Source organism: Corylus avellana, chromosome 10 (genome assembly GCF_965113065.1).
Source record: "Corylus avellana chromosome 10, dhCorAvel1.hap1.2, whole genome shotgun sequence".
Taxonomy (NCBI): Eukaryota; Viridiplantae; Streptophyta; class Magnoliopsida; order Fagales; family Betulaceae; genus Corylus; species Corylus avellana.
Genome location: NC_142499.1, coordinates 780,366 through 801,822, shown reverse-complemented (window position 1 = coordinate 801,822; position 21,457 = coordinate 780,366). Strand labels below are relative to the sequence as shown.

Sequence of the window (21,457 nt, the reverse complement as noted above, 5' to 3'; positions counted from 1 at the left end):
GGGAAAGCTGAAAAGTACATTTACCCCCTTTGGCCACCAATTTATTTGTAATGTTCACTTCTCTCCAAGCTTTCAATTTGTGTAATGCTCCTCTAAACAAGGCTACAATGTCTCCCTTCAAAGAAATATACAAAATTACTACTAGTAATTTTTGTTTTTAAAAAACATTCAGCAAAAATAATTTTTTATTTTTATTTTTATTTTTAATTTTAATTTTATCATAGGTATCTTTGTCATTTTCTACACAAATTGCAACTCCAATAGTAATTTGGAGGACATTACACAAATTAAAAGTTTCGCAAATTACGTGGGAGTTAGAAGGGGTGTTAAATGTACTTCTCCCTATGTTTATTTCTCATAAGTGTAATTTTATATAAGTAACTATCTTACTATGCTGACCTGGCTTGCTAATCCACCATTGAATTAACCCTTGTTAAAATAAATAAATGGTAGATTAACAATGCCACGTTTGCATAGTAAGATAAGATAGAATAGTGGTGTTATAGCATTACTCTCTCATAAACAAAAAAAATTTAGTGCATCGTGTTATTTCTTCACTTCATGAAGGATTTTGTGACGCCACTGATTCAAACAAAATCTTTCCCAGTACACCAATCTTAAACTAACAAAATGAACAGAGAAGGGGAAGGGGGGAGAAAACATGAATCACTCTTCTCTACTACTAGAACAAGGTTTGAAGGTCTTTGCTTTCCACCCCCAGGCCATCTTCGGAAATCTGGTAATCCACCTACAGCTAGCTTCAATCACAGCGTAGGCTCCAATCAATGCATCAAAAGTTGGAAGTCATTGTCATTGTTTACCACTGCATAATCGTATCCAAGATTGTTCGCACGTTCACGAAACTCATCCATCTCACGCCTTGAGATCTGTATCCCGACCAAAACATTTGCACCAGTTTCACCCTGTTGGGGAGGAAAAACAATTATTACAATGATTTCATGTGTTTTAGTCAAATTTTGAGAAACCAAAATCCCAGATGTAATTGACCTATAGAAAGAACACTAACTAGTTATAGAGCAGAAGGTTTTTTTATACCAACCTGTCCACGGTAGTGAAACAAACTTATATTCCAATGTGGACTAAAAGCATCCAAGAACTTCATCAGAGTACCAGGCCGCTCCGGGAGGACAAACCGACAAAGAACTTCATTTTGAACATATAATCTGCCTCCCATCTGAAAGAAATCCAAAATGAAGTAAACTTAGTGCCATAATGCAACCCTACAAGCACATACTCATATAAAGAAGCTTTGAGTGCTGGAATCTTCACGCTAAGAACCCGTCTATTTGGAAAACATTTTATAAGCCTCCAGTAGAACATCATTTCTTCTTGGTCTCCACACCAATATTTTTTCACACCATAAGAAAAATGTATGTACCCATGCGTGATGCAAAATAAATAATGATATCAAATAAAAGAAAACCAAAATTCATTCAAACAATGTATTTACCAAATAACGTAAGTGATCCTTAACCAAGTCACTTTTCGTGAGATTGTAAGTTTCAAGTTGAGAAGATTTCATCCGCTCCTGCATTTCTTCAAGTTCAGAAACTGTGTGGACGCCAACACTGCAGACAATATCAAAAAGAAAAATAAGATTTTCTCGCTTCCCAAGTTATTACTGATTACTAACTCATCTTCCATCAATATCCTAAATAATAAAAAATAAATTGTAAATTAGTGATGACATCCAACCCATTCAAAAGAAAATGTTCCCAAAGACAGGTGCCAGTATAAGTTTTGTTTGCATTGAAATGTCAACAGAAAGATTTAGCATTTGTTTGTAATTAATACAGATTGACAAGAGCTTTACCTGTACAGGACGATAGCCTTTTTGTCAGAGTTACATCTATATTTGAATTCAGTGATATCCATTGGTCCTACCTGCCAACACATATAATTATATTATACTATATATAAAAGCAGAAGCCTTCAAGAAAATAGCTTAAAATTGCAACAAGTGGCACTCTAAAATGCTGACGTGTCCCTTAAAGTTGAAGGTTTAATATGCTTCTCAAACATGACAAGTGATATATTATTCTTGCATTAACCTCCGGTTGAAAGCCTAAATTATTGACAATGTAACACCCTAAACATATGGGTCGGCTAACAAAACAGTGAAGAAAACGTATAGGTCAGTTGAAACGTTAGATTGCTCATAGATTGGCTTATCTTCTCTCTAGTTTCTACCTCTCTCTCTTTAGGGTTTGAAAGATCTCAAGCATCCAGTTGGAACGTCAAAGATCTTCTCAAGCAGCCACATTGAAGCCAATTATGGAATCAAGAGTATCCAGCAATGACGTTTCAGAGAAGTACAGAGTGCTGAAGTAAAGAATTTTTGTTTGTTTTGTTTTTGTGAAACTTTTTGCTTTTTGTTTTTTCGGTGGTTCTATGGAGGTTGACTTTGACGCTTATTCAGTCTAGGGTTTCTATTTAATCGAAAATTTCATTGCTTTGATGTATCTTTGTGTTTTTATGCATGAATTTTTCATATTCATTTGTCTTCTCCAACAGTCAGCATGGAGTGTATAAAGTATGGTTTTGATAGAATTGGTTTTGGATGTAAAGGTTTTCAATTGGGAAATTCCTCTATGACAACTGGGAATTTTATGGTTTTTGGTTTATCCAGATTTGGTGCGGTATATCTCCATTGACAGGAGGCTAGTCTGTCAGTTTGCCTTGAGGGTATGTTAGCAGCTTCCTTGGCATTCTCCGGTTGACTTTGACGTTGATTCAGTGTGGAGTTTCTATTTAATTGAAATCGTAGCTTGGAATATATATATAAAAGTAATCAAGATATCATTAAAAGCGTAAGGCGCCCCCAAGTATACAAAAAGTATATTATGCAAATGGATACCTTTCACAGTGGGACCAATTTACGGCACAGGTTGAGCCAATTGTGTCAACCGTGCATGCATTACATGATTGCAAGGTTTATCATAATTTACTTAATGTTTGAGCATATATTTGTCTACTACTTTGTCTTATGTGCCAAATGGTGATTTCTCCCTACATTGGTAGCCATGAGCATGACTGGCCAGGGAATGGATCCTTCTATGGTAACATGGACTCTGGGGGAGAATGTGGCATGTTGGCTGAGACTATGTTTTATGTCCCTGCTCTTGTTGTTAAGCTACTGTGGCCAAGAGTGTTGATGTCTGCTGGTGTTGTGACAGCTGCTATGCATCTTTGGAGCTTCATGAACTGAAGCTGAGAGAGGGAAGCACTCACAGAACCAGTCCACATTCTTCCATAGCCGCGTTTCTGCTTTTTGGTTAGTTTGTTTGTAAGCTTTTGGTTTTGTTTGCTCATATACTATTGATAATCTGGTGTTCTGATTGATTGTGACTATTTGAGATGGAATAATTTTGGTGATCCAACTGTACTGAAAGTCTTTTGTGAGCCTAGATTAAAAGGAATTTAGTAGTCTGAATTGACTCAAGTATATTACAAGTTCTAAGGAAATTCTGATACAAGAGAGTATGAAATGCTTGAGCCCTGTAACCAGCCTTCAAGGCTGAGAACAGAGCCGACACGCTGATAATCATTCAAGCTACACTTTCTTTTATTTGACAAGTCTCCTCCAAAAAAAATTTCTTTTTAAGTAACAACATAAACTTGAAAATCTTCATAATTACAGTACACACATTTTTTAGTCACCTTTCTTCTTTTTTTGGTCTCATTATCCTTCATTTGGTTTCCAATAAAATGTGAGGAAATGATGCAAGTTCACATTGATCTTCCCTTGGTAATTTCAGTCATCCATTTTTCTATCATAAAAATGAATTAAGAATCAAAGACCAATTTCGAAATCCTTTTTTGGGCAATTTTTTATATCCTTATGTATTCCATGTTGTCTCATCAATCAAAAGGGAGTTTCTGGATTTTTCTATCCCTTTTTGCGGTAATTATGGCACTTCCTTTGCTGATGATCTATCTGAATGGTGATTTTATGAAAATAAAGTGATGTAATAATTATATGTGATTTTTGCTAAGTAGTTAGGAACTCTAGGAAAGGCCTATACTATATTAGCCCATGAGGCATATTATAGATGAAAAGTAATTTACAAAAACAGAGTACAATGGAGCATTGCATTGAAGAGATCGAGAGGAAGGAGATTGAGATTCTTCTAGGTTGTGGGTAAATGCTGTTTACTCTAATAGAAGCTATGTATAAGTATTTGAATTGAAGAATTTGAAGGGCATTCTTTGGTTGTTTTGATTTAGTTAAATGATTTCCAATAGCTTTCCAATAGAGCTTTTACATTATAATTTTTTTTTTTTTTTAAAAAAAAAAAACCGCATCATAGGCTAGTATTCATAACATGTCGTGGAGAAGACAGCTATTCTGCAAGAAAAGTTGATTTAAGGCTATATTGACATACCAGTTCACAAAATCGTTTGAAGCTACCAGGCTCCTCAGGCAAAACCGTTGCAAGCACAGCCTCCTGTTGCCGACCAACATTAGCTAGTTCAGTCACCACTCTCAGTTTATCGAAATTCATGTTCGCTCCACTAGTTATAGCTACAACATTTTCCCCCTTGAGGCCATAATACTTGCAGTATGCTTCAGCTCCAGCAAGGGAAAGAGCACCTGCTGGTTCTAAAATGCTCCTTTTCTCCTCAAACATGTCCTGTAACATGCAATAAGATTACAAATCCTTTTTTTTATAAGTAATATTGTATATCAAAAGGAGAAGGGGGGCGCAATCCTAATACACAGGGAGTATACAAGAGAACGCCTAAGACGAAAGAGAAAAGAGACCAAGGAAATCAGAAAAGCAAATCCTAAGAGTTGCACTGCCATGTATCTTTTTGAGGGTTTAAGCTCTCCATTAAAATGTAGAACACAGAGTTTCATCTACCACACTATCTTACACGGTTACAATATTCAATGCATAACCATTATTTAGAAACAAAGAAGCTTGTACACAATCTAAAACAAGAAAGTAGCCTCACCTTTATTGAGGCACATATAGCGTCACGGCTTACAAGGACTACACCATCTACCAATTCCTTGCATATGCGGAAAGGTTCTTCACCAACTTCTTTGACAGCAACACCATCTGCAAAACCTCCAACCTGGTCTAATATCACTCGTTGACCGTGATGTAAAGATAATGCCATTGCATTTGCATCAGAGGGCTCCACCCCAATAATCTTTACCTGTATAAAATATATGAGTCTATCAGAAAAGAATCCTTGATGTATTATGCTATGTATTAAGAAACAATTTAAGCAAACACAATGTCAATCAAAAAGACAGTAAGAACAGAGAAAATGGATTTGTTAAGACTTTTAGAAGCCCCTAGAACCATGCACCTGCCTTAAAACCATTTGATATAGAAATTAAATTACCAATGTGATTTAAGAATAACAGAAAGAGGTGAGGTTGGGAGTGGCTCAAAATATAGAAATAGCATTTGAGTTCATCTAGGAGAACTTGGAAGCAGCAGTAGAAAAATGAAAAACGAAAACACATCAAAAAGGAGATGATTTTGTGTTAAATTATAATCAATGACTACAAGAGGGTTAAATCCTTACAAGGCTATACCTATTAAATGGCAGTTAAGAGCTGAAGAAGGCATGCATGGTAGCAGCAGAGAAAATTTTGATACTGATTAGATAAAGATTAGGTCCTTGACCCATTGGAATGGTCACATTGCTGCAGACCATTAGGCAAAAGGGGGTCATTGTTTATGATGAGAAGATTTATTTTTTTGATGACGGGGAACGTCAACAAGGCAGGGCCCTTCGGACCCACCCTTGCAAAGTAAACCTCAGAACCCGTGTACCGCACCCTCAGAAATTTTCCTACACGGATCAGGGTAAATCGCTGGCTTTTTACACCAAGGGTGTGGCCCCAAGTGGGAGTTTGCACCTAGGAAGTCTCGAACTTGGGAGCTATGGGGTGATACTCCCTAAGACCATAACCTTTAACCACTAGGCCAACCCCTTGGGGTTATGATGAGAAGATTTATGTAGTGGAAAAGAATTCATATTTAAGTTCCAATCAATATTTAGGTTCCAATCAATATAGTGGAAAAGAATTCATATTTAAGACCTGGCATATTTATCAAAACTAAAATCCCAGATCAGGTTGGACTCAACATAAGCTACAAAGATGTTGAACAAGCAGATATATTCATATCCTTCACAGAAATTTGCAATCAGCACAGCCTCACAGACCTTTACCGCAGTCCAGCATACTTCTGATAGTGAGAGCAATGCGGACAGTGATTTGTGTAAAGCACTTTATTCTAAAGAATCTCCAAAAGGCATCACGCTATGAAATCTCATGCAGCCTTAGAAATTTCTACTTATTCCATAAGTACTTGGGAAACTATGAAAATAAAATCCTACTAATTTTATTGTATTAACCTTAGAAACCAGATTTGACTTTAATTTTCTTTCCTTAGTGCAATATTTTAAAGAACCACAAATGGCAACCCAAGTTCAGAGGAAATATCTCCCCCATCCCCCCTCCAAAAAGAAAAAGGCACGATTTGTTCTTCACCATGGAATTTAGCAGCTGTAAATAATGCTTCCAGGCACAATAACAGGCAACATAATTGACCAGTAAATCATCAAGAAATCTTGAAGATATATCAAATAAAACTCAAAACTAACAGTGCACGGGAATTCTTAAACAACAATCAACATACCTCTGGACAAAACCTCTTCACATATGCAGCAATACCAGCTATTAATCCACCGCCCCCCACAGGCACAAAGATAGCGTGCAATGGCCCTTCTTTTTTCATTTGACTTACAATTTCCATCCCAACAGTTCCTTGCCCCGCGATGATATCTGGGTGATCAAAAGGAGGTATAAATGTACGATTCTCTTCTTTGGCCCGTTTTTTGGCATATGTTTGTGCCTCATCATAGGAATCCCCCACAAGAACAACTGTTGCACCCAACCTCTCAACAGATCGCCACTGTAAAATTAAGAAATCAAAATTCAATTAACATGCCCGCGCTTCTTTTCTGGATAGCCAACTTACTCATGCACCCAGTGATTTTAAATCCATGATCGCCATCTAGCTTGTTTTTACAAGAGGAAAAAGCTCCACTTGTACTAGAGCTAGAGCTCTTTTCTCCTGACACACCCTAAAAGCAACATCATACAAAATGTACCTTGATTTCTGGTGTAGTAACAGGCATAGCAATCACCGCACTGCAACCGAGTTCCTTGGCAGCTAATGCAACCCCTTGAGCATGATTTCCAGCCGATGAGCAGATAACCCCATTCTTCAACTGTTCTTCGGGAATTTTTGCCATCATATTATAAGCTCCACGCAGCTTGAACGAGAAAACCTACAAACCCAGATCAACAAAACCATGAGAATTCAGTTATTCTACATTTCCCATTCAATTAATTCACACCACACCACCAAAAAAAAGTTTAATAAGGAACCAGGAAGTAATTGCATTCTGATTGCTATATCCATAAGGGTTCAATTTCTTTCCAGCGTTTTAAACAAAAGCAATCTCTATTTTAAATTCAGAATCCAAGTAGCAACCACGTTCAACCAAAAAAATTTAATCAAACTCTATCCCAATTCAAAAAGGCTCAAAAACCCAGGAAAAAAAATAGAGAGAAAAAAAAAAATCTAAAATTGACAACGATGTAAGCCACTTAGAAACAGGTCTCACATTAAGCGAAACAGCCCCATTTCGTTTTCAACGTTAAATAAACTTCTCCCTCACAACAATAAAAACCCACACATTTCCACACAAATCTCTTCATAGTTGCTATTAGAACCAAAAAAAAAAGCCTTACAGGCTGTAGATCCTCCCTCTTGAGCCAAACCGCGACGCCGAGCCGCTCGGAGAGCTTGGGGGCAAGCTCTAACGGCGACGTGATAGCGACTTTGTAGACCTCCGACGTGATTATTTTCGTCAAGTACCCCATGACGTCGCTCATGTTGTCACCCTCACCGTCATCGAGAACAACACGGTCCGGTACGGCGGCCCCGAGATATCCAGGCGGTAACTGCAGCGAATCGGGCGAGACTTTAAGGCGCGGAAGTTGCAAATGTTGGGGAGACACCGGTACCTGGAGCGCGGCGACGGTGAACGTCTTGATGGTACGCTCCCTCTTTTGGGCATTGCTATGCGCCCCATTGAATGTGGCCGGAGCCAATTCGAGACGCTTTGGGCGGAGGAAAGTGGAATTATACGGCAGCAGCCTGACGGCCTCCATTTTTAGAGATCGGCAGCGTCTGAGTTTGTGTTTGGTAACAGGAGAGGGGGCGGCCGTGGAGAGGGTTTTATTTCGCGCGCATGGTATATATATATATATGGCTCGTTTGGTAAAAGATTTTCTAGCATATATTATTTTCCTAGCATATAATTTATTTTTATATTACATTAATCACATTTTATTACTATTTAAAAATAATATCTATTGGATTCTTTAAAATAATAATAATATAAGGAGAATTGTAAATAAAAATATTTACTATTTAATAATATCATAATGCTGTGAGTATCGATCGTCAACGTATGATAAGAGTAACGCTATGTACTGCATTCATAATTTATTATCTTTTATTCTGCTCCGACATTAAAACACTACCATATAAACTAGCGAAGTGAGAGATGGGATGAAGGTATATTATTTAATACATAATCAACATAAAATTTGACACACATGTTTTCATAATCTAGTGTAGAATTTATATTTTTTTTAGGTAAGCAGGTATGAAATGAAAGTAATAAAATTGGTATGAAGAATAACATTACTCAATTATTTAATGATTGACATAATAAATACTATGTAAACTTACTAAATTTTCAACTCATACATAAAATTTGACAAGTAAATTTAATGGTTTAGTGACTGATATAGTAAATGTCGGGTGAGATTAATTTGTAAATAACTTATAATAAAAGTTATAGTTTCAAACAACTATTTTTGAAAGAAAAAAAATAAAAAATAAATTGAACTTAAAACTCTCTTACAATTTTCTTTTATAAGAAATCTATTACATCTTATTAACACATCTAAGTAAGTTATATAATAATAAAAAATAAAAAAAAATGTAGGTAGAACATTATTATATCGAAGTGATAACTTATTAATAATTTAATTTAATAATAATTATTATATATAAAAATTAGAATACGAGAGAAGCCAACGAGAGGACAAAAGCAAGCGTGAACGTGTCGTGGCGGTCAGATACGGGTCTGTCCCATGGGAGGATTTGAATGCGGCTGGTGAGTGTAGATTTGCTCTTATTTTCGTGAACTGTAAGAGAAGAGACAGTCGCCAAAGTGGGCCCGTGAGGATTATTAGGAAACGTTCGATCTTGGTCTTCGAGTCGACGTGTTTGACTTATATGGGCAACTTGGTCGGTGAAGTCTACACGGCGTCATCTCGTTTTTGGTTTGACCATTCCAAGACTCATAAATTTATTGACTTTTATTGTTGTTTTATTTTTCCTATTACCTATTATTATTATTTTTTTTTTTTGGATGGCTATTTTATATATTTACTTTTACTATTTTATTTTTAAAAAAAATTAGATTTTTATACTTTTTTTTTTCAAATTTGATTAATGAATAGTTCTCACAAATAATTTTGAAGGATTTATTTATTATTTTTCTTTAGACGAGAGGGTGAGAACGTTATAAATTTTTAATATTATTTTAAATTTGGTAACTAAACAGTACTCATCAAATATTTTTCCAATTTAATAAGCCAAATGCAACTCATTTTGGTTTCATTTTAACATCCTAGCTACTTATTTTCACTAGCTAAATGAGAGCACTCTTGCATTAAGAAGGAAAGAAAGAAAATAAAAGGAAGATCAGTCGATTCTATGTGGATGATGGCAAGAAAGAAAAGGAAAATAATTAGTATTTTTTTTCTATTTAGGTTTGTGCAAATAGATGTGATTAGATTCTCTAGGATTTGTAGAGTAATTTCATGGAGTTTTTACATCCTAATTATTGTATTGAAAAATCTAATAGATTTGATAGTGATTGTGACCTCCTTTATGAGTATGCATATTTTCTCTTAAAGTTACATGATTATTTTGTCAAATTTCTTAAAAAGAGTTGTCGTGTGCTTTTAGTATTCTCTACCAAGCTACCTAGCTAGATGAGTCGACTTCTGGTGCAAGGTCATTTGCGTTTTTTCTTGGTAGTATACTATGGGTTAGAGTAAGTATTCCTATTGTACCAACTTAGGAATACTTACTTGGTAGTATACATTAGTGTTACTTTATCCTCCTTTCTTAGCTGGAATGCTTTGAAAGTGTCTAGATGTGCCAACTTTCGTGCACATGCTCTAGCTAAGTGGGCCGCTTTCCATCTTGTTTTTGGAAGCATTCCCATAGGGTCTCCCATTCTCTCTTCCATTCGGATCAGAGCTGGAAAAGACCCTCCCCTGTAGCCTTTTTTCCCTTATTCAATTAAAAAAAAAAAAAAAAAAAGTATTCCTATTGTACTATTCAAAAATAAAAATAATAATAATAGGAGTGCCTTGTGTTCATGAACAATAAGCCATCTTTTGATAATAGATTAATAGGTACCAAACTTATTTGTCTAATTTAAGTCTAACTTTTGTCTTATTTTTTTATTTTTTTAAAAAAAAACTAAATAGCAAATGAAAACAAGTTTGAAGGAATAATATTTATTTTTGGTACTTCTTTTATTTGGTATTTAAAAAAAAAAATACAAAATGATATTTTTCTTCATAATAGGAGTGCCTTGAAGAAAAAAATCATTTTCATTTAAAAAAATATCAAATAAAAGAATGACCAAAAATAGATATTATTGCTTCAGACATTTTTTTCATTTGCTATTTAGTTTTTTTTTAAAAAGACAAAAATTAGACTTAAATTAGGCAAATAAATTGAGACTCTAGCATTTTCCTTTGGTTATTTTTCCAAAACCAGTGGCGGAGTCATTTATTTTATATTGGGGGTGCCACTAAAATTTATTTTTGCGTCCTAAAAGTTTTCTTTACCTTAAAAATTTGGTAATTCACACAGTTTATGCATCACAAAAAATATCTATAAAAGTTCATACATATGTGCTGAAATTGATATATTAGAAATGTAACATGTCGACACTGTATCAAAAAGATAGAAATACAAAAAAAAAGTATTTAGAACTGCACTTTACAGTCTCTGGCTATAATCACCCCAAGAAAAATAAGGAAAATTTGACCAACTACACATTATTGAGATATTACATCAAATATGGGATGCGTGTTAAGTTTGAGGGTGCTGTGGGTTTAATAAAAAAATAATTTTTTTTTTTTTTTTTTTTTTAAATCCTTGGGGGTGTCACGGTACCATGTGGCTCCGCCACTGTCCAAAACGGAACCTTTTCAATATGGGTAAAGAACATTAAAATAAAAGATAAAAAATAAAAACTCATTATGTCGTTTCCCAAACATGTAGATGACACAAATCACTATAGAAAAAAAGTTGTTGGGGGGTGTCAGGGCCAAAAAGACAAGATTATTAAATTATAAAGTGAGAATATCCAATAGATTATAGATAAGATTAATTTGAAGATAACACTTAATTACCAGACAACTGGCATCAAACAATGGCAAAAAGTCATAAACCATTGGAGCAAAAAGATTATTAATATTTTATGTGCCACATGCACTGAATAAACTGATTAATATATAGTGTGTTGCAATGTATTTTCAAATACAAAGTGTGATTTTAATTAATTAATTTATTTTTTTAAATTACGTCATTACTTAGGGTTTTACAACTCGCTTACCAGGACAGAGCCAGGAAATTTTATGGGAGGGGGCCAGCCAATTTTATTTTTTTTATTAAACAAAAATATTTTTGTTGTTTTTTATAAACTAAAGACTACCATAAGGGCAAAATAATAATAATAATAAAACTTAATGGGTATGGCCCAAAAATTAAGAATAGGGCAAAAAAATAAATAAATAAATAAATAAATAGGGCCAAATTGGCCCTATTATTATTATTATTATTATTTTACTTAGAATTTTTTTTTTCCTTTTTTTAGGGGGGCTTCGCCCATACAGGTCCTCTCTTAGATCCAATACTGTCGCTTAACTCATTTATGATGGGGTTTTATTTTAAATTCGGTTTATAAAATGTTAGGTATTTCTTAAACATGTGAAAAATACTTACTTTTAAAAATTTTCACGTACAACATTTTTATAGACTTTTTAAAAAATTTTTTTTTTTTATAGACTTAATTGAATAAACTTCCTCTAATTTATTTGGAAGAAAATTTTTATCCCACAATATCATGAAGTCAATAGAGGCATGCTCGCCAAAAAAGGTTCCTCAGCTCCGCCGATTGTGTCGTCACAGGGGTGATCGCCGATTGCGTGTTCCATGAGCAGTCCAATGGGTAAATTATTCCGTCATGTATTTCCGGCGTTCATTCCTCCTACGTGCAATAGGTTACAAAGCTGGTGGAAAAATGCCTTCTATAATGGAGCGCCCTTTTTTCACCCCGTAAGTTATGTAATGGAGAGGTTAATCATATGCATGGATATCTCAAAACAAATCATCCATGATATACCGTTATAATTGCATTATGGAAAAACTCAAAAGTGTACTATTCTCATACAATTATGATAATGTGGCAGTGAAAATTAATATTTAGATCAATAATGACTTGTAAAAATAAAAATCAATGGCTGATATTTATTGGCATATCATCATAATAGTATGATATTACTACGAGAGTCTACTAAATATCATTTATCATAAATGAGTGATAATTTGAGAGATAAAGTGTAATTTATATAAAAAAGAGAAATGCTATAAGTAGGATTTTTATTTTCAAAAGTAATGTAGTTTTTAAAATTGCAATTGAATCAAAATCTAATAATAATTTATTTTAAATTCAAGGGAAAACTTCACTAAGGACCCCAAACTTTTACCCGTTTTGAAATACTCTCCCTAAACTTCAAAATATCTCAATTTAGTCCCATGAACTTTCAATTGCTCTCAATTTGGTCCCTTCCGTTAATTTTAGCCGTTAAAAATTCAAAAAAAGACCAAAATATCCCTGATTTTTGTTTTTTGTTTTTTGTTTTAAATAAAAAAACGTTTTAAAAGTTGAAATTTTATACAAAAGTTAGGGGTATAAACGTCATGTGACATATAAAATCTGACGGAAGGGTTCAAATTGAAAGCAATTGAAAGTTCAGGGGACTAAATTGAGAGATTTTGAAATTCAGGGGAGGTATTTCAAAACGGGTGAAAGTTTAAGAGTCCTTAATAAAGTTTTTCCTAAATTCAATAATAATTTTAAAAGTCACTTATTTTTTAGAATAAAGGGAATAAAAGTCATAGTTTAAGCCCCTCTTACTTTGATGTCAGGACACTTGTGAATAAACTCTAACACCCTTTGTTTGGTAAAAGACCTTAATGGCCTGGTACTATTCATAAAAAAATATTAAACTTTTCAACCATTTTTAACATTCTTACTTTTTATTTCAGGTTAATCACTTTTATTACTATTCAAATAAAAATAATTAGAAAATATTTTTATTTTTTTCTCACATTAATCAATTTATGCTATTGTGAAAGGACCCAAAATCTTTGCCTAACAGGCCCATTCGTTATATAGAAAGATAGATGAGGCAAACCCAAGATGTTGGTCCTTGCTCAGTAGTGATACCGGCTGACCAAAGCCCAATAGGGCTTTACACAAACAGGGCCTTCTGCCAATACAGCATCCAGGACCTCATACAAGGAGAAAATATATATATATATATAAACTACATCAGGCCAATTCGATTCGATGCAAGTATAATATATAATATTATTTTATAATAAATATATTGTCATGTTATTTAAAAAATTATAAATGATGTGACATTATGTATATAGTAAAAAATCTTAATTATGAAGTGGCTTATGGCGAGGATCTTAGTCCATCAATTGGACGGTGGATGTTAATAATCACATTTATCATGCAAAGAAAGGAACTAATAAAACAAAAAGAATAAGATTCCTAACTGTTTCAGGAAAGCAAAAAGAAGTTGGCTTAATGGGGTTTACAGGAGTCAAAAAGCAACACACCACTATGCCTCTAGAGTCTAGACAAAGGAAAACCAAGGAAACACAAAGGTAAAGAATCTAATGTCAGCTTTGTAACGAAATAACAACAATTCGATTGATCACCATTGATAACCAACCAATCAACTAAAAATCTTCTCAACTCTGTTGCGTTTTTTTGCAAAGAGTTTTGGGTTTTCATCATCCAACCTAACCAGATTGCTGAAGCATTGTTATTCTCTAAGATGGAGGCAGCATCAAAGGCAGAGATGATGCAGCCAGCAATCCTCAAAATTGGTATTCCTGTAGCTGTTATATCTGTGGCTGGTTTTATCTATGCAAGGATCATGGCAAGAAAAAGTGTTCTTAAAGACTATTCATTGAAAACCCAGGTAAATTCTTTCAAATCCAATACTTCTGATGCCTTTGAAGATGAAGATGATAGCTTTCATAGCCTTCCTTCTACATGTATATTTTCTATGGAAGATGGAGAAACAACTGAGGACAAGGCCAATGTTGAAGAGATTTTAGGCCTAAGAAGCCATATAGAAGATCTTGGGAAGAGGGAATGGGAGCTAGAGAAGCAGATCATTCATTACTGTGATTTGAAAGAGAAAGAGTCCATGCTTATGGAGCTTAAGAACAGGTTGTTGTTGGAGAAGGCCCGAGTTGAGTTCTTGGACAGGGAAATTTCATGGGTGGAGACAGGCAGTGAAATACTCGGCAATTTGGTAGTACAATTTATGGGAGTTTTAGAGCAGTTAGAACAGGGGAAATCAGAAAGCAGGAGGCTTCAAAGGAGGGTAAAGAGACTTTTGAGAAGAATAAAGGAGCAATCACGTGTTATGAGAAAGCAAAATATGAAGATTGAAGCTAGAGAAGCAGAAATTTTGAGAAATTATGATGAGCTAGAAACAAGGAATGATGTCATCAAGAAATTGGAGGATGAAGTTAGAGAAATGCACAAGATTATGGACCAAATGCAGGAGGAAAAGATTGAACTTTTGAAGAAGCTTGAGATGGCAGAAAAATCAGCTCCATCTATCTCAAAGGTTTGATCATCCTTTCTGCGTTTAGACTGAATTTGTTATATTATTGTATATTCAACATACTATGGGAAAGGTTGAAGCATTAATCCAATGATTAAATTCATACTTTTATATTAGCTTACGTTTTTGGAATAAATGATAGTTTAAGGTAGTTTTTGAGTAGAGGCACTTGTGATTTCGAACTTCGACCTTACAATGTTTTCCATTTTTTATTAAATATTTTGCGTGTTAGGTCCCACTTGTTGAGCAAAAGAGTTAAAATATTAGCTTAAGCTTTTTAAAAATTTATAGTTGTGGTTGTTGAATTGGGTTGAAATTAGAGTTGATCATTGGTGTTTGCGTGTTGAGTTCGAGTCTTATTGCTGGGTCTTGAAATGCGACAACAAAGTAGTGAACTCCCATATTTTATCTCAAATTGATGGTCTAACAGTTTGAGGTTCTCATTTTGCAGATTGAAGAAGAAAGAATAACAAAGGAAGCTTACAATCAGCTTTTGAATGAGCTGGAACAGCTCCAGAAGGATCGAGCAGCTGAGGTTCAAGAGATGATTTTCCTACGATGGAGAAATGCATGCTTAAGGCATGAGTTGATGAAGGATCATGACAAGACAAATCACTCTGATTCATGGTCTGAAGGTTGCCAAGAAACTGGAAATTCCAGGTTAGAGCAAGAATTAGATGGTTCCCTTTCAGAGCAAAATGAGCCTTGCTTTGTTGTTGAAAGCAGTGAACATGCTTGTGTGAGAAGGGGGAAGTTACTTCAAAGGCTTAGAAGATGGGTGGAAGGCAGTGATCAGAAGGCAAGAGGGAAACCAGATGAGAAAATAAGGAATGAAGGCAAGTGCTTTGGAAGGCAAAGTGCTTCGTATAAGGCAGAGGGACATCTTCCTGCTAGAAGGTCCTGCTCTAGCGCAGAACATGGATTATAATATCTTTCTTTCATGTTCAAACTTTCTGTATATTGAAATATTTTATTGGGGGAAAGATAACACTTTTTTCAAGGCTGCATTTAATATCAGCAAGTCTAGAAAAAGGAAATGGCTTTAGCAATATTCTTCTAGTTCTGATAGTTTGTTGTTGATGTAGATAGTTCTCACTTTTATCTGATTTTATGAAATAATTTTATGAACATTTTTGGAAGTGGTAAGGAAACTATAATGAATCTGATTTCATAAATTTGAACTCAATATATAGTTTTGTAGGAAAATGTCACATGAAATGAAAAGGAAAAACATTATGTCAAACGACAACCAATCTAAAAGTTATAACCTTTACTAACACTAACAAGAAGAAAATTTATTTATCACTATTTCTTAAATTTTTAAAAGAAATAGTTTTTATTTTTATTTTTATTTTAGGAGCATTATTATTTAAGATATGGTTATTCTGTAATGTTGGCGCAACCAAATAACAGAATTATTATTTTATTTTCTCGACCGCTATGTACCAAATTTGTTTTAAAGGTTGAGTGTTGCAAGAAATACTGCCATTTTTTACAATAAATCTTTACGTATAGTTCCTGTGGCACTTATTTTTAGTAACAATTATTTTATAAAATATGAACCATGAATTTGTAATGAAGTTGCAATGATCCAAGCATTTTCTAAAGAGTTTTGCCTTTTTTTTGGGTCTTAATAATTTTTTCTACAGTTTACTCGTAGAGAAAAAAATGGAATCGGGTCTTGTGGAATTTGGCAAAGGCAAAACGACAGTCGTCCACTCGTCCCCTCGTGTGGATGAAATGGATGATGTTATCCTCTCTCGCACTCTCCCAAACAAAAACCAGAACATTTGATTTCACATCAAACGGTCATCCTAACCAACCCCAATGGCACTCTCCCTCTTCCCTTGCCATCACCACGCTCTACCCCTCCTTCGTATGCCTTTCACCCACTTTCCCATTATTGGTACTCTCTCTCTCTCTCGCGCGCGCGCGCGCGCGCACACACACACAATGCGCACATGGACCATTTGTAATATGGGTTGTGTCAAGAATGTGCTTAACCGATTGGTTGGACTTCCACAGGGACAGGGAAGAGACCATCTGACAGAAACTCAAATGGGTTGCTATGTAGGTGCTCATACTCTTCCTCCAATGATGCTGCAGAACCAGCCACGCTATCTTTACAGTATGACGGAAGAAGGGCTTTGCTTGGGTCTCTCCTCACAACTGGTTAGTTCTTGGCTTTAAAGCTGTTTTCTTTGTGTATATTGTATCACTCGTAACAAATTTAGCACCCAAAAAAAGAAAAAGAAAAAAAAAAAAAAAATCCTTCTGGACTTTGAAAATCTATTTTTTTACATCGAAGCAATATTGTACATGCTTTTTCCATATAATGTATCTGTTGAAAATTTGGGCGATATGGCTCTCTTTGGCAATCTTTTTTCCCTAACCATCATCTATGAATATGATGCATACTTGGCTGATTAACTTTTATTATGCGTCAGCTGCGGGATTCTGTGTCTCTCATGTGGCTGAGGCTGTTAGCACAAGTAGAAGAGCTGTAAGTTTCCCTTCCCCCCCCCCCCCCCCTTCTTATTATTGCATAATGTATTCAGAGGTGATTGTTGCTGTTAAAAGAATAAAGTTTCCTCATTTGCAAAATCATGTAGTATTTTTGTTTGCTGCAGCTAAGAGGAGCAAAAGTACCTGAAAATGAATTTACAGCCCTACCCAATGGTCTGAAGTCAGTAATTCAGTCATCACTTATTTATAACTGTCTGCTTACTATAATTTTTTTGTTTGTTTGCTTATGCTTTGGTCTTCGTTAATTTCTATTGTTGTGCCTTCAACTCCATTAAGTTACATGAAATTGCATTTTCCCTGAGATAAGATGCTACATCTAGTTGATTGTGCCTCAAAACGGCATTGCCCAAGTAATACATTTACATAATATTTTTTTTCTTTGGATGAGTTTCAGTGAGATTATGTCAGAACGTTTTCAAAATTCTGTCTCTTATATATGGCATAGAATAATTTTTAAGTGTTAGCTCATAACCCCTACGTTTAGTACTGTTTTGTTGGTTAACTTCATTCCTAGAAATTGCATTTCAGTTCTCAGGTTCAAATTTGTGCTGAAATTCTTCTGGTAATATCTTTCAGGTACTATGATTTGAAGGTCGGGGGTGGAGTTCAGGCTGTGAAGGGATCCCGGGTTGCAGTACGGTTGTGAGCTGCTTAAATTTCAATGTTTAACTTATATGGTTACTCTGCTTCCTAATTATAGCAATGAACCTCAACTTTCACAGACGTATGTGTGGTGTACATGCACATATATAGTCAAAATTATAACCATGTGTAATATTTTTGGCAATCATCTATTGACTAGCAAAATTCAGATATTATCAATTTACTACGAATCTTCATGTTGTAGGTTCACTATGTTGCTAAATGGAAGGGTATCACGTTTATGACTAGTAGACAAGGACTTGGTGTTGGAGGAGGAACGGTAAGATAAGAATGGTGCCACTTCTCTGAAATATACTATGTACTCTATTATTGATAGTTATTCCTAATGTATATAGAAAGAAGCAGCCATATGGGTTTGATGTAGGTCAATCTGTGCCCTGTTTCAGTCTTCTTTGCATGGAAAACTTTTGCATCTTTTTTTAATGTCAATATACTGGAATTGCTGCAGCCATATGGGTTTGATGTAGGCCAATCTGAGAGGGGAACGGTCCTTAAAGGATTAGATCTAGGTGTAGAAGGCATGCGGGTTGGAGGTCAGGTGAGACCAATTTCTTACATTTAATTGTTATATTGTTGCAACTCTCTTACCATAACTTCACAATTTTCAGAAGTACATATGCGATTCCTTTCTGCAGTTGGCTTTAATTGTCAAGTGGGTCACTGTACTAGAAATGATTTGACTACAAAGAAGATATAAACTTTTATGAGACCCAAGATCTCTCTCTCTCTCTCTCTCTTTTTTTTTTTTTTTTGCAAATCCCGTGTAGTTTATAAATAAAAATTGTATGGTTGAGAAGCGGAAAGCTGGTGGAATTTTCATGCCATCATTTCATTAAATTTGAGCACACTTCAATGACCGCAATGAGGGAAATTTTTTTGACTGGCTGAGGATATTGTTCAGCTAGTCAGGTCTCTGTTATAGCCTCTATTAAGTGTTTGATTAATTAGCTTTATGCAGCGATTACTAATTGTTCCTCCTGAGCTAGCTTATGGAAGCAAAGGAGTCCAGGAAATCCCTCCTAATGCGACAATAGAGGTAACTTGTTATTTATTTATTTATTTATTTTACCAAGATTTCTTATGTGAAGATTAAGAACAAAGTTAAGTATTAGCTTGGACTCGTATGTATGAGATACATAATCTTAGACGGTGTCTACAACTGGCCGTTGTGATAGATAGTGTATGATTCGTTTTACCATGGTTGGATGAATCATCAGTCAAGAGATCACTTCTCTTTTTTTAATCCTCACATTCCTTAGTTAGAAATGTTAGAGGTGCGGAGTCATGAGGTATAGTGGTTAGAATATCTACAACCAGAGGTTATCATTTCGAAATTGCATCAAGCTGTGGAGTTGATATTGGATCTTGAAAATATTTTAGTTATTTGGTCCAAGTTTGGCTATAAAATACATATTCTTTTCAATCTCTACTAAGATTAGTATGATCTAAGGGAGGGATGTGTTTTTTTGTGCTTCAGGCACAGTCTTTGATGCTTATGAACTTTACTGACTCCAACTGATTCTTCCTAAACTACTGCTCGTTCGGATGGCCTAACCTCTTTCTTCCCCTGGGGTTTTTCCGGTTTCCTCTCTGGATTTACGTAGGACCAACCCTGTAAAGTGGCTGGCTTTAGACAGTTTTTGTTTGATTAGCTTGCCCTATCCTGTTATTATAAAATTTATGTGATTACAAAATTGATCTGTAAATACTAAACTTACTGAGAACTTGTCAGTTTTTCTGGAAGAAAGTCTCTCACTTGATTAAGCTTTCTGAAGCTCATAAAAATTACAGAAGAAACTTCTTTAACCCTCCATATCATAACAAAAGCGACAGATGATAAGAAATGAACCATGTCACTCTTAGAAACTAGATTTTCTACAAATATTTATTTACATCTTTTGAACTAATTATCATTATGCTCAGCATGTTTCATTCATGAAATAACCCATGATCTTGAAAGCTCCCCTGTTTGAATTTCGTTGGCACTCTCCTTCCCCTCAGATGAAAAAGAAAAGTGGGCACTCTCTTTCCCATATAAGAATATAAATACAGATATCATACCATGTATCTGTTGGAATTAATGTATCACCATAGCTTTTATTTCTCAATTTATTGTTATGTTCCTTTCACCTTTTTTCTTCACCTTTCCATTGTGGCCTCTTTTTCTATCATGCATCTTTACTGTTTTGTATCTTCATTGGACCGCAGTTGGATGTTGAACTACTGGCCATCAAACAAAGCCCATTTGGGTAAGTAATGGGTTATGAGAATAATAAAAGTTGGTCTTCAGGTGATTTATATTCCAAGTCCCTGGTGGTTAATTTCAGTCATTACTGTATTGTGCAGGTCTCCTGTAAAAATTGTTGAAGGTTAATGCAATATTCTTCTGCTACTGTCATGCTGGTTTGTTGATGTGGATAACCGAAGGCGGACAAATTGTAGAAGAAAAGGATCTTTTCCTTGTACGGCCCTTTTCTGTGAACCATGAACCTGTAGTTACATTTGTTCCTGGACAAGTTACATTTGTTCCTACATAAATTGATAGTGTATGCAATTGTTGTTATAAGTCTTGCTTGTGACCTTTAATAAAATATCTTAAGATTTCATTTCCTCGGATTTCATCCCAAGTTAAGTTCCCTCACTTTTCTAATAATTTTTTTTGCTTTTAATTTATTTGTAAATACTAACATGATCCCTAGTGGAAGACATGATAAATAAGGATACCAGGGGAGAAATGCGAAAATAGTGAGAAAGTTTTGAGTAAAATCCAACCAATATAAAGGAAAATGGACTCTTAACTCATGTCGAATTTGGATCTCTTGTGGTAGAGGTGTCTTCCTGCTACAACCATAGATTTTGTCTTTTTTTTTTTTTTCAAAGAAAAAAAAAATCTAAATTTTCTTGTCTGGACTCTTTTTGTTGCGCTCTCACATGTTTCCAGGCGGATATATATATTATTTCTTCTCTGTTTTTGCCTCTATAGGTCAACAAATTGGATGTCTGTTTTTTGTTCCATTTTCTACTTTTGCTCTATTTTAGTAAGATATATAATAAGGAGATAGACTATGTCACAAGTAATCTTTGCTAATATTGTTTTGTGGATGCCTCCTGCGCTCCTCTTGATCCACATGATAATTTATTTGGAAGCAGATCGTTTGAAAGTAGTTA

General features: G+C 34.8%; 3 protein-coding genes across 5 annotated transcripts; 2 read left to right on the top strand and 1 right to left on the bottom strand.

Moving 5' to 3' along the window:
- Positions 1–521: 521 nt before the first annotated feature.
- OMR1 (L-O-methylthreonine resistant 1) lies at positions 522–8,301 on the bottom strand. Its single transcript, XM_059572091.2, has 9 exons — positions 7,808–8,301; positions 7,162–7,341; positions 6,687–6,962; positions 4,981–5,187; positions 4,407–4,655; positions 1,835–1,905; positions 1,472–1,589; positions 1,061–1,195; positions 522–923 (listed from the first exon to the last, which is right to left on the bottom strand). Exons 1-9 carry the CDS (start codon positions 8,228–8,230, stop codon positions 783–785), a joined length of 1,800 nt encoding a protein of 599 aa, XP_059428074.2. The 5' UTR covers positions 8,231–8,301; the 3' UTR covers positions 522–782.
- A 5,848-nt stretch (positions 8,302–14,149) lies between these two features.
- LOC132162135 (CHUP1-like protein) lies at positions 14,150–16,095 on the top strand. Its single transcript, XM_059572394.2, has 2 exons — positions 14,150–15,103; positions 15,552–16,095. Exons 1-2 carry the CDS (start codon positions 14,297–14,299, stop codon positions 16,026–16,028), a joined length of 1,284 nt encoding a protein of 427 aa, XP_059428377.2. The 5' UTR covers positions 14,150–14,296; the 3' UTR covers positions 16,029–16,095.
- Positions 16,096–16,855: 760 nt separating this feature from the next.
- Positions 16,856–20,895, top strand: LOC132191944 (peptidyl-prolyl cis-trans isomerase FKBP16-4, chloroplastic). 3 transcript variants are annotated; one of them, XM_059607084.2, is made up of 10 exons: positions 16,859–17,006; positions 17,126–17,272; positions 17,548–17,603; positions 17,731–17,786; positions 18,203–18,260; positions 18,474–18,548; positions 18,738–18,827; positions 19,248–19,325; positions 20,498–20,538; positions 20,636–20,895. In XM_059607084.2, exons 1-10 carry the CDS (start codon positions 16,928–16,930, stop codon positions 20,661–20,663), a joined length of 708 nt encoding a protein of 235 aa, XP_059463067.2. In that variant the 5' UTR covers positions 16,859–16,927; the 3' UTR covers positions 20,664–20,895. The 3 variants fall into 3 exon arrangements, 2 of the variants coding, with proteins under 2 accessions (XP_059463067.2, XP_088367260.1); XR_009441313.2 differs by lacking the exon at positions 20,636–20,895 and having other exon boundaries at positions 16,856–17,006; positions 19,238–19,325; XM_088511134.1 differs by lacking the exon at positions 17,731–17,786 and having other exon boundaries at positions 16,922–17,006.
- Positions 20,896–21,457: the final 562 nt, after the last annotated feature.

Bases quoted from the DNA above. Each gene is read 5' to 3' on its own strand.
- OMR1 (XM_059572091.2), bottom strand. From the start codon at position 8,230: ATGGAGGCCGTCAGGCTGCTGCCGTATAATTCCACTTTCCTCCGCCCA. The intron at 6,963-7,161 runs GTACATTTTGTA...TTAATTTTACAG, and splicing joins TTACTACACCAGAAATCAAG to TGGCGATCTGTTGAGAGGTT. The intron at 4,656-4,980 runs GTGAGGCTACTT...TGCATGTTACAG, and splicing joins CTATATGTGCCTCAATAAAG to GACATGTTTGAGGAGAAAAG.
- LOC132191944 (XM_059607084.2), top strand. From the start codon at position 16,928: ATGGCACTCTCCCTCTTCCCTTGCCATCACCACGCTCTACCCCTCCTT. The intron at 17,604-17,730 runs GTAAGTTTCCCT...TGTTTGCTGCAG, and splicing joins TTAGCACAAGTAGAAGAGCT to CTAAGAGGAGCAAAAGTACC. The intron at 19,326-20,497 runs GTAACTTGTTAT...ATTGGACCGCAG, and splicing joins CTCCTAATGCGACAATAGAG to TTGGATGTTGAACTACTGGC.
- LOC132162135 (XM_059572394.2), top strand. From the start codon at position 14,297: ATGGAGGCAGCATCAAAGGCAGAGATGATGCAGCCAGCAATCCTCAAA. The intron at 15,104-15,551 runs GTTTGATCATCC...CTCATTTTGCAG, and splicing joins CAGCTCCATCTATCTCAAAG to ATTGAAGAAGAAAGAATAAC.